The 14,400-nt window shown below is 41.8% G+C and overlaps 1 protein-coding gene across 7 annotated transcripts in view; it reads right to left on the bottom strand.

The window, feature by feature from the left end:
• Positions 1-5,079: 5,079 nt before the first annotated feature.
• Prp40 (pre-mRNA processing factor 40) overlaps positions 5,080-14,400 on the bottom strand; it is a 209,078-nt gene continuing 199,757 nt past the window's right edge. For all 7 annotated transcript variants that reach the window (XM_045746697.2, XM_069329762.1, XM_045746694.2 and 4 more), the window contains one exon: positions 5,080-7,755. In XM_045746697.2, the coding sequence (XP_045602653.1) occupies positions 7,608-7,755 (148 nt within the window). In that variant the 3' untranslated portion in view covers positions 5,080-7,607. The remainder of the gene's footprint in view (positions 7,756-14,400) is intronic.

Genomic DNA, 14,400 nt, shown 5'->3' with positions numbered 1-14,400 from the left:
CCACACAAGAATTTGAAGACACTATGGCTGACTGCCCCTGAAAATCACACAACACCTTCAGTTGGAAATACAGTACACCAAATTTGTCACCTTAGAGGTCAACTCACCAAGGTCTTTGAGCCTAAGTTGGATAGAGAGAGGGAGGGGGGGGGGGGGGCTCGATTGACAGAGTCCCCACCCGGCCTGACAGCCAGGACTGGCTGCGGGCTCGCTCCTGCTCAATCTTCGGTCCTCTGTGCTTATCTGATTTATCCTCATTAATGTACAGTTCCCTGGGTATTTATGGGGAAACCAGGAGTTAAGCTCCACCTACTAAGTAGATAGCCTCAGGCTCTCTACCTACCACACCTTAAACAGCGGCTTGTTTGATGGAAAGACACCACCAACCGTCTACAATTATCGGCTTAGCGGAAGGCAAGATCAAATGACACGACCAGACTCCTGGTCAACTTGTGGTCATTAACACTTATAGGTGTGACGTTGTAATTGCTAAAGCCAGACAACTTGGCGCTTTTCAATGTCCTGTCTGACTGACTCATGTTCTATGTAAAATATTACTAAACACCTTAATGGTGTTACAGCCTGTCCGGGAGCTTTTACCTTCACATTAGGTTTTACTCAATTTGTTATACACATTACACATACTGTATTTGACTTTTTAAGTATTAATTTTAAGGTAAATCTCATATTGGTGACTAAGAATCTTTTCAGGTGAAGCATTTTGTGATATGTTTATTAGATTGACTTGTGGTTATGTGATGTTTCATGTGCAACTTCATGCTCATAATTGTTAATCTTTTAAGCTGTTGTTGTACCTTGTTTGCCTATAATAATTTTCTTCCAGCTGAAGTGACGCACCTAGACAGATCACCCCCTTTGGTACTTATCTTGTACTTTGGTTTGTCTCTGAAATATGGTTCTACTTTGCATTACGAAATTAGGAGGAAGTATTGAGCCAAAGTTCCATTCTCATCCGTGCTTAGGGATACGAACTCAAAGCCTCGTCACAGTGCTGATATTGTCCACACTCCTATGCCTTCGTTCAAAGTCCGTGATTAACTGCTCAGGTCGGGATTTTTCTATTCTTTCACAGAGTACAAGGAATGGTAAATTCTAGTTAATTTTCTCAACTCCAGTAGGAAACCTCTTGCCCTTATCCTCAGTAGTAGAGAATATTCACTAAAGTGCCAGGTACAGACATCCCTACATGTATCTCTCAATTTTACACCTTCGAAACACTCATTTACTTTGTTTCATCAAGTCCTTACTAAAGTCAAATGACTTAGTTTAATTTCCATTAAACTGTTATTGTTATTTGTTGTATTACCATACATGATAATTATGTACTTACAGTGTTGCCAGTTCTTTAACAATTATTCTTGAGCATGTTGCCACAGCGCTTATAAGTCACTCTTGTATACATCACTTATTGTTTCACCTACAGGATATGAGTGAATTCTTTCACTAATTCTTATAGCACTTATCCTATAATATTCATCATGCTTTGCTTAGCTGCATTTCGTTCCAATGTAGAGGAGGAACTTGAGAATTTAGTGTGTGCTACTAGAGCTGAGTTACTATATTAACCTCAGAGCATCAGCTCACTGTGCCACATGGTGCCAACAAGTCTGACACAATCTGATACTCGATTATCTAGCTGATAACGATCTCATCACTTTAGAACAGTTGGAACACTATCAAGTTGCCGACAAATCTGCCATAGCTCCCATGAAAATGAAGATAGAACTAGCCGGTCGGCCGAGCGGACAGCACGCTGGACTTGTGATCCTGTGGTCCTGGGTTCGATCCCAGGCACCGGCGAGAAACAATGGGCAGAGTTTCTTTCACCCTATGCCCCTGTTACCTAGCAGTAAAATAGGTACCTGGGTGTTAGTCAGCTGTCACAGGCTGCTTCCTGGGGGTGGAGGCCTGGTCGAGGACCGGGCCGCGGGGACACTAAAGCCCCGAAATCATCTCAAGATAACTCAAGATAACTCAAGATAGCCCGATTAGAAGCAGCTGCCGATGAAAGAAAACAGGAAATAAGAAGACAAAAGATGAACTAGAACATCAATGTGAATGAGAGAAACTCCAGCTCAAAGAACAAGAAGCTACACTACGATGTCAGAGAGATAAAAAAACAACTCCAGCTTCTAGCCCAAGAAATTGAACTCAAACAACGAAAAGAATAACATGAAGCTGAAATAACAATACGTGTAGAACGAGAGAAGGCAGCTGCCATTCTTGACTTCCGACGTCAGAAGTTGGGACTCAAAACCACACACATACAGAAGCAACAGCAAGCTGAAGTCAGCTTGCTGGTATGTTTTGACTCTTCACACTGTACATATTAAAATGATGCTACCTTATGTTGAGTAGAGGTCGACTCATTTTTTACATCGTTTGAAACTCTTGCATCCAAGCTACAAAAGGTCTAGGAACCAATGGTCAGTACTTCTCCGAACTCATCTCACTGGAAGAGCCACTTTGACACTCGGTACTCTTGCAACCGAAACGGATTACGATGTGTTGAAACGAGCTGTCCTTGATGCCTACCTTGTGTCCGCAGAAAGTTATCGCTGATGCTTCAGGGACTGTGTGAAAAATACTAGTCAGACCTCTACGAGTTCAAGCAAAACAAAAGTAGGTACTTACACAAGAATTAGAATTAGCTCAGGTAAATTCAAATAGAATTAGCTCAGGTAAATACATTTGATACTTTAGTAAATCTTATTCTCATGGAAGAATTCATGCGATGTACAGGGATTCCTAATCCTGTGCGCCTATATCTTGCAGATAAGGGAGAGACGAATCTCAGTAGGTGTGCATAGCTGACACCTATAGTCTCATGCACAAATCTTTTGATACTGTACTTATTAAATTAAGCCATCTTGGTCTAACTATTATCCATCTAAAGTCAGCTCAAAGGACACTAACTATGCACTTTACTGCAGGTACTGCAAAACTTATGGACATACCAGAGAGGTGTCTTAATCCTCATTGTAGAACCAATACTGATCCATAGAAGCCTAAACCTCAACCTCCCAAGCCTAATAAACCTGTATTACATGTAAATGTTCCAGTCACTGATCTTACTTTATTTGACAGACATGTGTGCCAAGGAACTGTCTCTGCCAAAGGTAGAGATTCTGATGAAAAGGTCCCTATAAGTAACTTGAGGGACACAGCTTCACTGCAAACTATTCTGCTGAGAACAGCTGCATCTAAAGTCATCTTCGCTGGAGAAACAGTTCTGATCATCGACCTCACAGCCACCACACCTTACCCGCTAGCCACAATTCACCTGAATTGTCCGTACATCAGTGGAGAAGTCCAAGTCGCCATTTGGGAAAATCCTTTTCCCCTGCCAGAAATTCAACTTCTCCTGGGCAACGTCTTGTCCAACCAACAAGACTCTACCAATCTTATCATCTACAACAAGCCTGAGGTATGTTAATTGGCCTTAAAAGAGGCAGACCCTGCCATGACTTATGCAGCAGAAGAGGTTAAGATGACAGGAATCAGCAGATAACTCCAAGCTTGTTTTAGTGACTACCTGTACCCAAGCCACCCAGCAACCACCAGTAGCAGCAGCTGTCCCTCAACACTTGCAAAGCCTCCCACTGAATTTCAACCTGTTGGAGTTCTGTGAGTTACAACAGTCTGATATTTCTTTAAAACCATTATTCTACCAAGCCCATATTAAAACAGATTCTATTCTAAGATTTTATACCATTGAAAATCAATTGCTCTAATGTAAATTTCGCCCCATTAAGCTCAAGGCAGAGGATGACTGGGCAGACATGAATCAGTTAGTGGCACCAACATCCCTCAGATCAGACATCTTGAATTTAGCTCATGGCCCAATGTCTCATTATGGCATAAGACTTATAAATAATGCTCCTCCAGAATTATTCTTTGCCAGGCATGGCTCACAATGTCAAGACCTTTGTTAATACACGTCACACATGCCAACTTGCGGGCAAACCTAATGTTCCCATATCTAAGACACTACTCATACCAATCTTTGTTCCTACAAAACCTTTTTCTAAGTTGATCATTGATTATGTAGGACCATTACCAAGATCAAAGTCAGGAAATCAGTATATTATCACCATGTGTCCAACCACTAGATTCTTAATAATCAACAGTCAACAGCCTGTCAAGAACATTACTGCTTCTGCTGTTATAAAACACTTACTGACTTTGTACTCAATATGGATTCCCAAAAGAAAATCCAAGTGACTGTGGAACCAATTTCACCAATGACTTGTTCAAGAAAATCCTTCAGGAATTTAATATCCCTCAAGTCTTGTCTAGCCCATATCATCCTGCTTCACCAGGATCTCTAGAACGTAGTTATCCGACCATAAAGTCATTGCTAAAGAATTTTTATATCAGTACTAAGAAAAATTGGGATACTCAATTAGACCACATGCTTATTTTCAAAAGCCTTCCCAATGAATTCCTTGGAGTATCTTCTTATGAGACGCTCTACGGCAGTAAGTGCCGTGATTGCCTTAAAGCTTTCAAAGACTCATTAAATTCTAACATTTCAGTGATTCCCTCAATATCTCTCAGTTTCCTCAAAACTTGAGACATAAGCTTGAACATATTCAGAAGTTTGCTCATGCTAATTTGGTAACCTATCAAAATAAAATGAAAGTACAGTTTGATAAACAATCTAATGTAGTAAAATTTAAAGTGGGAGACTTTGTACTTGCCTATTTTCCTGTCCCTCGCATCCCTTTCCAAGGCAAATATTATGTATGTACACCACATTCCATCTGCCCGGTACAGCCGCACCACCATATCACCTCATAATAAATAAAATTTAATTTAATTTAATATAAAAGAAATAAAATTACAAAATTAAAAATAAAATAAAATACTAAAATACTATAATAAAATAGAATAAAATTAAAATTCCATTAAATAACTAAATAAATTAATTAAATAAAAATTAACGCTACATTTATTATGCAAATATTAGTGTGGCTGTCATCAACTACAGTAATAATTATATTGTTATAATATTATATCCTTAATGTTAAGCAATAAATGAAAGTAAAATATCCATTTCATATTGTACCATGTTTACTGAAAAGCATGACCCATAATTTTATGACAAAACTTACATAGCATTTCAGTAATTTTTTTAAGTAATTTTAATGCTTATTAAAAAATATATGTTTCAGCACAAAAAATGGCATTCACCTACACAAAAATGTAAATAAACAAGAAAATGAGACCCAAACCAATAATGTAGCATAAATTATATTTTATGAGCAAACCTGCCAAGTTTATTAAAAAAAAAAAATGGTTACAGTGTTCAACTGAGCAGTTTATATACCATGACATTCATCACTTGTTCTCTAGAATCTAATTGCAATATATAGATTCAATTTACAGTCCACCATAGTTGAAATATGAACTAAGACGACGACGGAAAAATATTCACAAACTATACGACAGAATTAATCATTTGTTAAAAGTTCTCGATAAGATTTGCCTATATAAATGTCTACATTTCATAACCTAACTCATGTTATGATCAATACTTGTATTATTATAAACAAGGTCAATTAAATAATCTACAACATAATTGAGAAACAATATTTAGTTTGTGCATATATGTAGGGAAATTTGTGGGATATATCACCATTTGTGAAATATTTACACAATACTTACAAAATTCTGTTACAAAACTTTACAGTAGCTTTCTTATTATTACAATGATTACTAGACAGAAAAAATGTTCTCATCGTTTAAAATCATAATGAAGTTGTAAATAGTGTACAGTTTTTATAAGCACTTTCAAACTCTGCAAGAGATCCCACTTCAGGAATATACTTTATAAATTTGGAGAGAAACTACAAAATTTAGATAGTCATTGTCATTACAAATAGCAGTTAAAAAAGCAAATCTCAAAATAGGTAAATTTTAAATCTACATAAAGTGACAATGGAGCGGCTCATACCACATCTTAACCCTCGCTTGTAGAAATGCTCTGCTGGCTGCACTTACTCACTTTAAAGCGTTGTTTCAAATACTGTACTTGTTTATGACCAATACTTCATAATCTAACTTGTTAGCAGCAACACGGCAGGACAATCCTTCATCAACTAATACACTCTATAACTATACATAACTGAAAACAAACTACAAAGATAAATTTCTCATCCTGTGTAGACAATAAAACCATAAATACTGTAGTATCTTAAGTGACTTACAAATTAAATGGTGACTTTGCTTAACTAATGATATTAGCCTTTATCTAAGAGGGCAACTTGGATGGCAATAGACTGAGACCATCAATAGCAAATGATACAGCAATAACTAAGGACCAATATAAGTCAAGAAGGTATGCTAATGATAAGATAACCAAAAAAAGTATGTGGATTCAAGGGTGCAGCTGTGAAATATTAACACAAGCGCACAAAATACATTTGAAACCAATGTTTAACTCACTCAACTGGACACCTATTCCCAACTTGGACAATGTTATATTTTGAGCAGATACTGTTAATATGAATCGTTCTTTTTCATCTGTAAACACCATTTAAGCCAATGTGTATACACTGTAATACACTGTAATAAATAAGCTTGCTCCACATTCATTCTTCTCTTAAATATTTATTCCACATACTTCCTAAAAGGAAACATTCATGTATTTTCTGTCATTCTTTGCAGATTAATACTATTTGAAAATTGATAAAACAGTACTAAACTACACCAAATAAAATCCAAAAATGCATTCATAATTCCTATGAAATTGCAAGATCCATGGAGAGTAATAACCTCAGAAATTTCATTACCTATTACAAAAATTCACTGCATTCCAAAATTCCACTGATGTTAAAGATTACTGGCAGATGATACATCATCAACCAGCACAGTCTGCTGACTTTTATTCAAGTACTAAAATATCCAAAGAATTAGACTGGTTCAAGATGCTAAAATTTATTCACAGCCTGCAAATGTAGGGATATGAACATCCAGTTAAGTTTATTTCTCATTTAAAGATAAGCATGATGTTTTGGAATAATTATGCTTATTGCTTATTTGTGTATGATAACATCAGTCATGAATTCTATCTTAATGACTGACAGATAATTACACATGCAACTGTGCCTAAATATTTGTTGTCTGTAATTTTCTGTAAAAGTGTATTAAATACTGTTGTAACACATTAAATATCATTCGTGAATTTAACCTGTTTTCAAAATAAAAAATACAAATTTTTCATTAATAATTTTATTTAACAAAATTTGATTAAATGTTACAGAGTAGCAATGTATGTTGTGAAGACTTTGAATGTTATGCTTACTAGTACCAAATCAACTTGCAAACAAATGATTTCAGCGTGAAGACTGCTTTGAGCAGGGTAGAAAAATGATGGCGTTTTCTAAACACACAGCATTTTGTTAATTGAATGGACTGTGCACAATGTTCCTCAATTGAAACAAATTTTATTTTAACCTGCTTTCTTTGAACAATAATCACAAGTTCTTTTTCACAAATGGATTAAGGTTTCATTTTGCAAGACCTTCAACATACAGCATTTTTCAAAGATTGAACTAAACATTTCCATGCCAATAATATCATTAGTTAATATTTTCAAGTTCTTTCATCAGCTGCTCCCTCTTCTTTTCCAACTCGTCTTCACTCAGTTCGCCCTCCTCTAAGCTGACCTCGCCAGCCTCACGTTCTGAGGATTTCCGTGCTGAGTCACCTTCAGAATGGCCTTTGGATCTGCAAATGTGTTAAAAAAACATTATTTGTACATACAGTAAATGTAACAATTGTAAGTACAGTGGTACCTCGGAATACGAGTGTCCCTGTATACTAATTTTTCGGAATACGAGCAGGATTTGCTCGGAAAATTTGCCTCGGAGGCGAGGGTTGCCTCGGAAGACGAGGGTGTTGATACGCATACAGGCCAACTAGCACGGCGATCGCGCCTCAGTTTACCAGTACCTTGTTGGATTGTCGGATTTTTGGCCATTTGAGCATAAAAGTTTTTGTTATATATCTCGCCATGGGTCCCAAGAAAGCCAGTGGTAAGGTTCAGCCTAAGAAAATAATGCGGCGTTTCGGGCGATCGAGCGGCAACACTAAAAAGTGTATACTCTTTTCACTGTCCTAACATGAAATGTTTCTACTCTTTTCAGGGTTGTCAACTCCACACTTGTCCTACAGCGTTAAATTTGGTATCACTGAGATCGCAATAAAATTCCCTACACGGACATATGCATATAAATGTAGAATCAATGTCGCAGCCCACCCGCAAGAGTGTGGGAAGTGGCCGAAGTGTTACCCGTGACAGCACATCGGTGAAACTCCTATTGAAAAGTGTATATTCTTTTCACTGTTTTGACATTAATTTTCAATGTACGTATTTTATTGTTGTACCAATGTGTTCGCAATAGAATGTTCTAGAAGAACATAAGTATAAAATGTCACACAAGGATGCATTAGACCGGCACCAAATAAAAAACTACGTCGATTACACTTGTTGTGTCAACAATACAATGGTCTTACTTCGATGGTGCAATGCTATGCCATTCTCCCAAATAGGCTATGCGGCTATTAAAGAAAACGGCGAACATTTTCAAACTATCCCAAAGTCGATCGCATAACGAATAGAGTTCATAGAAATATTTTTTCTCGTGACTCGTGAGCGAATCCGCTGTGCGACCTCAACACAAAAAGTGGTAACGCTCTTGAGCGCCATGATTACACTAAAGTGTTAAGAAAATGTGTGAAGTATGGGAAAAATTGCAAAGTTTTGTTGAAAAAACTCACCCAGATAAAGCTGTAGCAGGCCGTTGCATTGACTCTTTTTAAATGACAATGTGATGTCTTACTACAGACAAGTATTAAAATGTAGGCAAAAACAAGTGTCTTTAGACAGATTCTTAGTAAGACAAGCAAGTCTTAGTGGTATGCAAGCAAAACGTGCCAGAGTGTTCACACCAGTGAAGTCCTCACTGCCTGATGTTATAATGGAAGGGGACTCCCCTTCCAAACAGTAACACCTCTTCTCCTTCCTCTCTCCTCATCATCTTCCATACACCAACAGCATTCATCAGCAAGGGTAAGTAATAACTTGAACATAGTTTTGTAGGTTTATTTAGATGAATTAGGTATAAAATTTACTTTGAAGTGAGGTTTTTGGGTAGTCAGGAACGGATTAATTCATTTCCCATTATTTCTTATGGGAAAATTAGCTTCGGAATACGAGCCATCTCCAGGAACGGATTAAACTCTTAAACCGAGGTATCACTGTACTGTACTTTTCTTATGTAATGGGCGGCTTTGAACAAACAAATAAAAGCACGGTTAACACAATACAAAAATGTAGGATGCAGTTTGAGAGTGCACGTGCAGACTTGTGTTGGCTCGATCACTCAGTGTCTTCTTTTGCCAAGATTTCAAGACCTATTAACATGAGCATCATGCTGATAAGATTTCATGCTATTTTCTTCACTAATAATTAATCATAAGTGAAATCGAGACTTATTACATTGAATTTGCCTTAAGTACCAGATACATCCAAATTCAACAAATAATTACCGATATGTACTGGAATGCTTAACCCTTCAATTTCTGCATTTTTGGGGGTTGCTATACATTTTTTTTTTTTTTCAAAATTTTTTAGGTGCTTTAGTTTGGTTGTGGAAGATCACAAAAAGTGGATTTACTCCCAAAGCACTTCTTATGGACCAGCCTTGAATGTAATGAAACTTTCCTTCTGGACGGGTCCTTGCTGACTTCCTGTTGCTAACAACTTGGGTAGTTCCACCCAATTTGAATCACACAAGCCTCTTGCAAGTAATATTAATCTTCTGGGAACCAGAGGCAAAAACAGTCTTTTCAGAGGTGCAGGGAACTGAAGATACTATTTCACTCAGACCACGAAAAGGTTACCAGAAAGGTAAGGTGAAACAAAACAAATAACAGCAAAGTAAACACAATACAGGAAACAAGACCCCGAAGCAATCCACCAGATTGTTAGCTGCCCACCATGAAGTAGTCACGTGTTCAGCTACTGGATCAACCAGCCAACTAGCCACTCATTGAGCCAGAAAGCTTAAAAACAGAAACCTTGAAAGGGAAGGGAAGGAACGTGGGAGCCAAAAAGGACCCACTAGAAAGAGGCATATCATTACATTCAATGCTGGTTTTCTGGGAGGGTTCCTATGGTAGAGGCCACCATAGAAGTCATCCTAGAAAACCAGCACTGCTATGCCACAGCAGATAACAAAACACAAGGGAAACTCACCAGGTGCAGAGGAAAGCAGAAGACAGTAATTCTCGGCACAGACCAGAAATATTAACGAGGTACCAAGCTGCTAACATACTGTTGGACTACCAAAGCCCACGAGCCCAAATAGCATTCCAGGACATGTTTGAGTATACTGCAGACAGAGCCACAATCTTATAAACATCATGGCCCAAGGGGAGACTGCAGGCTAGCTAAACCTCATGACACTGCACAGGGAACAATCGATTCTGGAACAAGGTGACCAAGGACACAGTCCACAAAGCATCCCACCCAGGAACCATTAGTGGAGGCGGCCGCTACACCCCCTAACTCAAAGTCGAGACAACTGGCTGCAACCTGCAACCCAAAGCAACACTAGAACGCCCAGGAACGTTAACTGAATATCTGGTGGCCAGGACCCTGTTCGACCTCCAAGATCCCTGTGCCTGAATATCAGCCCAAGACATGTTGCCAAACATGGCAGCCAATGCAGCAAACTTAACGTTATAGGGCACAAGGATAGACTGCAGGCTGGCTAGACTTAAATAACCCTGCAGACAACCTGGGAGACCCAAGCCCTGGAACAGGGAACAAGGGAAACCATATCAACCCAAAGCGTGCAGGTAACGGCGAAGAGCCACAACTGAACACAAGACAAGAAGCACCCCCAGGCAAACCAACTAAGCATCAATAACCCAAGGACCTCTCCAGAAAGCAGCCACCTCAATCTTTGCCAGAAAAGAAGGAGAAGGCTGCAACTGAACAAACCGACTACCAGGACCGAAGGACCTGAAAACCCTGCACCGGATGAGAGCATGAAACTCACCAACCAGACCCCCAGAGGCCAATGTCAACAGAAACAAAACCACAACCCTTGGAAAAACAATCTTGAACCGAAGAGGTACAGGTAACCTCTCCTTGACCAGTCACACCAAAAGGCATCCACTACAAAAGCCTTGCAGTCATGGAAGGCGCCACATATTGGGAGACGCCGAGACCACGCTGATGTGAAGAGGTCCACTTCCAAGAGTCTGTACATCCGGCAGAGCCAACTGAAGGAGTTGGCATTGACCATTCATTCTGCGGACAGGGGAATGAACAGAGACAAGCCATCCATCAGGACATTGGACACTTCCTGGATATAAACCGCACGGAGAGTCAAACCTTGAGAAGCCAGCAGACGAGCCACTCAAAGCAACCTGCCCTAAAGAGCAAGGACCGAAGAGTACCCCTGCAGGTCAGGCAATGAACAACTGGGGAACAGTCAGAATGGAGCCGGATCGACGAACTCCAAGCGACCCAAACCCGACAGCAAAACTGCTGTGAACTCCTGTACTGTGCTGTGAGCCCGACAGAAAGATGAACCCCACTTCCCCTGGCTGGCCTGGTGAGCACTGGTCACAAAGCCCCAGCCGAGGGACGATGCGTCCGTGAACACATTGAGGGAGGGCTCGGGTAGGCGCCAAGGCACTGAACCCCAAATACTCAGGACCACCCTCCCCCCAGATACAGCAGAAGGCGGGACTGCTGCCATAGCAATGCCTCCGGAGAGAGAGACATGGAAGCGTACCGAGAATCCCAACGAAACCTAGCCAGGTCCGAACCCAGCGAACTGGGAAAGAACCACACCCCTGGTGAGCAGACAAGCAGACCGGCTGGGAGCCCACACCAATCAGTTGTCGAGGTAGGCCAGAACCCAAACCTGTAGCAGATGCAGAAGGGTCACCATGACCCGGGAAAGATTCATGAACATGCAAGGTGCCAGATGTGAGCCAAAAGGAAGGCAACAAAAGCAGTAAGCCGGACACCCCAAAAAGAACCTATCCAGTCCCTGAACCCGGTTGAATAGGAATGCGCCAATACACGCCCCTGAGGTCCAGGGACCCCATCCAGGCACTCGGCTCCAACAGAAGCTGGACCTAAGCCAGCAGTCATCCGAAAAGAGGGGCAAGGAATCCAGGGGTTCAGACGGGACAAGTCCAGAATGAACCGCAGATCCGCATAGTCCTGTTTCAGCACTGGAGTAGGCGGGAACCCACACCTGAGGGATAGGGTCAAGTCGACAACACCCAAGTGCACCCACTCTAAGATGACACCGATGGAGCACATGGGAAGAAGCCCCCCGCCTTCCCCTACCATAGCCTCGAACCTCCCGAAGGAGGAAGAGCCGCTCAATGCCACCACAGGCCGGAGGACATGATCCGAACACCCATGAATTGTGGAACCAGGTGTGAGCAAACAGAGCGAACCTTCCCCCCATCAATGGGGCGACTGGTGAAGGGACCGGCACCCCCTCCGAGAAAAAAACAAAACAGAGTTGAATATAATGAAATGCCATTTTCTGGGCGAGTCCTAGAGGCTTCCCGAAGCTATCCATGGCTGATATGGATACTCTAACTACTTTGCATCAGTCAATGTGGGTGGAGTTCTAGGCCTACTGGAGACCACGAGCCAGAACCTGTGCCCCCTCACAGAGGCATGAGGAGCAATGGCCCATAGAATGCACATGTGATTTAGAGCATTTTATATCTACCATCGACCGGGACAGGCACCCAGAAAGGTAAGTGCCACAAAACAAACCCCTATTCTGGTTAACAACGAAAATCGTCAAACGAGTGGACAGAACTCCCCCAAAAGAAAAATGAGCAAACAAGCATAATGTCACACGAGCCGCGCCACATGTCTGCGCACCTCCCCCCTCCCGGGAGGGGGAAGAGGGAGCCCCAGACCCCTCGCTCCAGCAATCCCCACCCCAGTTCTGAGGCTGGATATAAAAAAAAAAAAACGCCGACCGGAGGGAGGGAGGGAGGGAGGGTTGCCGGGGAGCCTCTGGGACTCACTCAGAAAATGGCGTTTCATTACATTCAACACTAGTTTTCTGGAGGTAGCCCCTACGGCTCCCCGGAACTACTTCACTAAAGATAACACAAGAAAAAGGGGACTTACCCCAGGAGACGGTCGGTGCTTCACTCCTCAACTCGAAGTCGAGACAACGGGCTGCAACCGCCGACCCAAAGCAACACAGGCTCGACTGGGCCCAGGAACATTCACGATCCAGGACCCTGTTCAACCGCCAAAAACCCTGTGCCCGAATGTCAGCTCAAGACATATTGCCAAAGACGGCAGCAAGAGCAGCAAACTTACAAACATCATGGGTATGAGGATAGACCGCAGGCTGGCTGGATTTAATTACCCTGCGGACAACCTGAGAGATCCGAACCCGCGAATAGGGAAGAAGGGGAAACCGGATCAACCCAAAGCACATCCCCGGACACAGAGGCTGTGGTGCGCAGATAACAGCGGAGGGCCGCAACCAGACACAACACATGATGAACCCCCGGCCTGACCAACTAAGCATCAACAACCCAAGGACCCCTCCGGAAAGCAGCAGTCTCATTCTTCGCCAGAAAAGAAGGAGATGGCTGTAGATGGACATACCTATGACCACAACCAAAAGAGGAAAAACCTCTGCGCCGGAGAAGAGCATGAAGCTCCACCACACGACCCCAGAGGCTAATGCCAACAGAAAAAGAGCCTTAGCAAAACAATCCTGAACCGAAAGGGCCACAACAAACCGAGGAGAAGAAAGGAGAAGGACACCATCCGGCTCCAACAGAAGCTGGACCTGGGATAGAGTGGTCATCTGAAACGAGGGACAAGAAACCCAAGGGTTCAGATGGGACAAGTCCAGAATGAACCGCAGGTCCGCACAGTCCCTTTCATTACTGGGAACAAGAGGGAAACCCACCTGAGAGACGTCGTTGTTTCCACCACCCCCAAGCACACCCACCTCAAGATGACCCGACAGAGCACAGGAGAGGAAGCCAGAGCCATGAGCTACGAGGAGAGACTACGGGAATTAAACCTCACTTCGCTGGAAGACAGAAGAGTTAAGGGGGACATAATCACCACATTCAAGATTCTCAAGGGAATCGACAGGGTTAATAAAGACAGGCTATTTAACACAAGGGGCACACGCACTAGGGGACACAGGTGGAAACTGAGTGCCCAAATGAGCCACAGAGATATTAGAAAGAACTTTTTTAGTGTCAGAGTGGTTGACAAATGGAATGCATTAGGAAGTAATGTGGTGGAGGCTGACTCCATACACAGTTTCAAGTGTAGATATG

The sequence above is a fragment of the Procambarus clarkii genome, chromosome 3 (genome assembly GCF_040958095.1).
Source record: "Procambarus clarkii isolate CNS0578487 chromosome 3, FALCON_Pclarkii_2.0, whole genome shotgun sequence".
Classification (NCBI taxonomy): Eukaryota; Metazoa; Arthropoda; class Malacostraca; order Decapoda; family Cambaridae; genus Procambarus; species Procambarus clarkii.
This window is presented reverse-complemented; position numbering and strand designations above follow the sequence as displayed.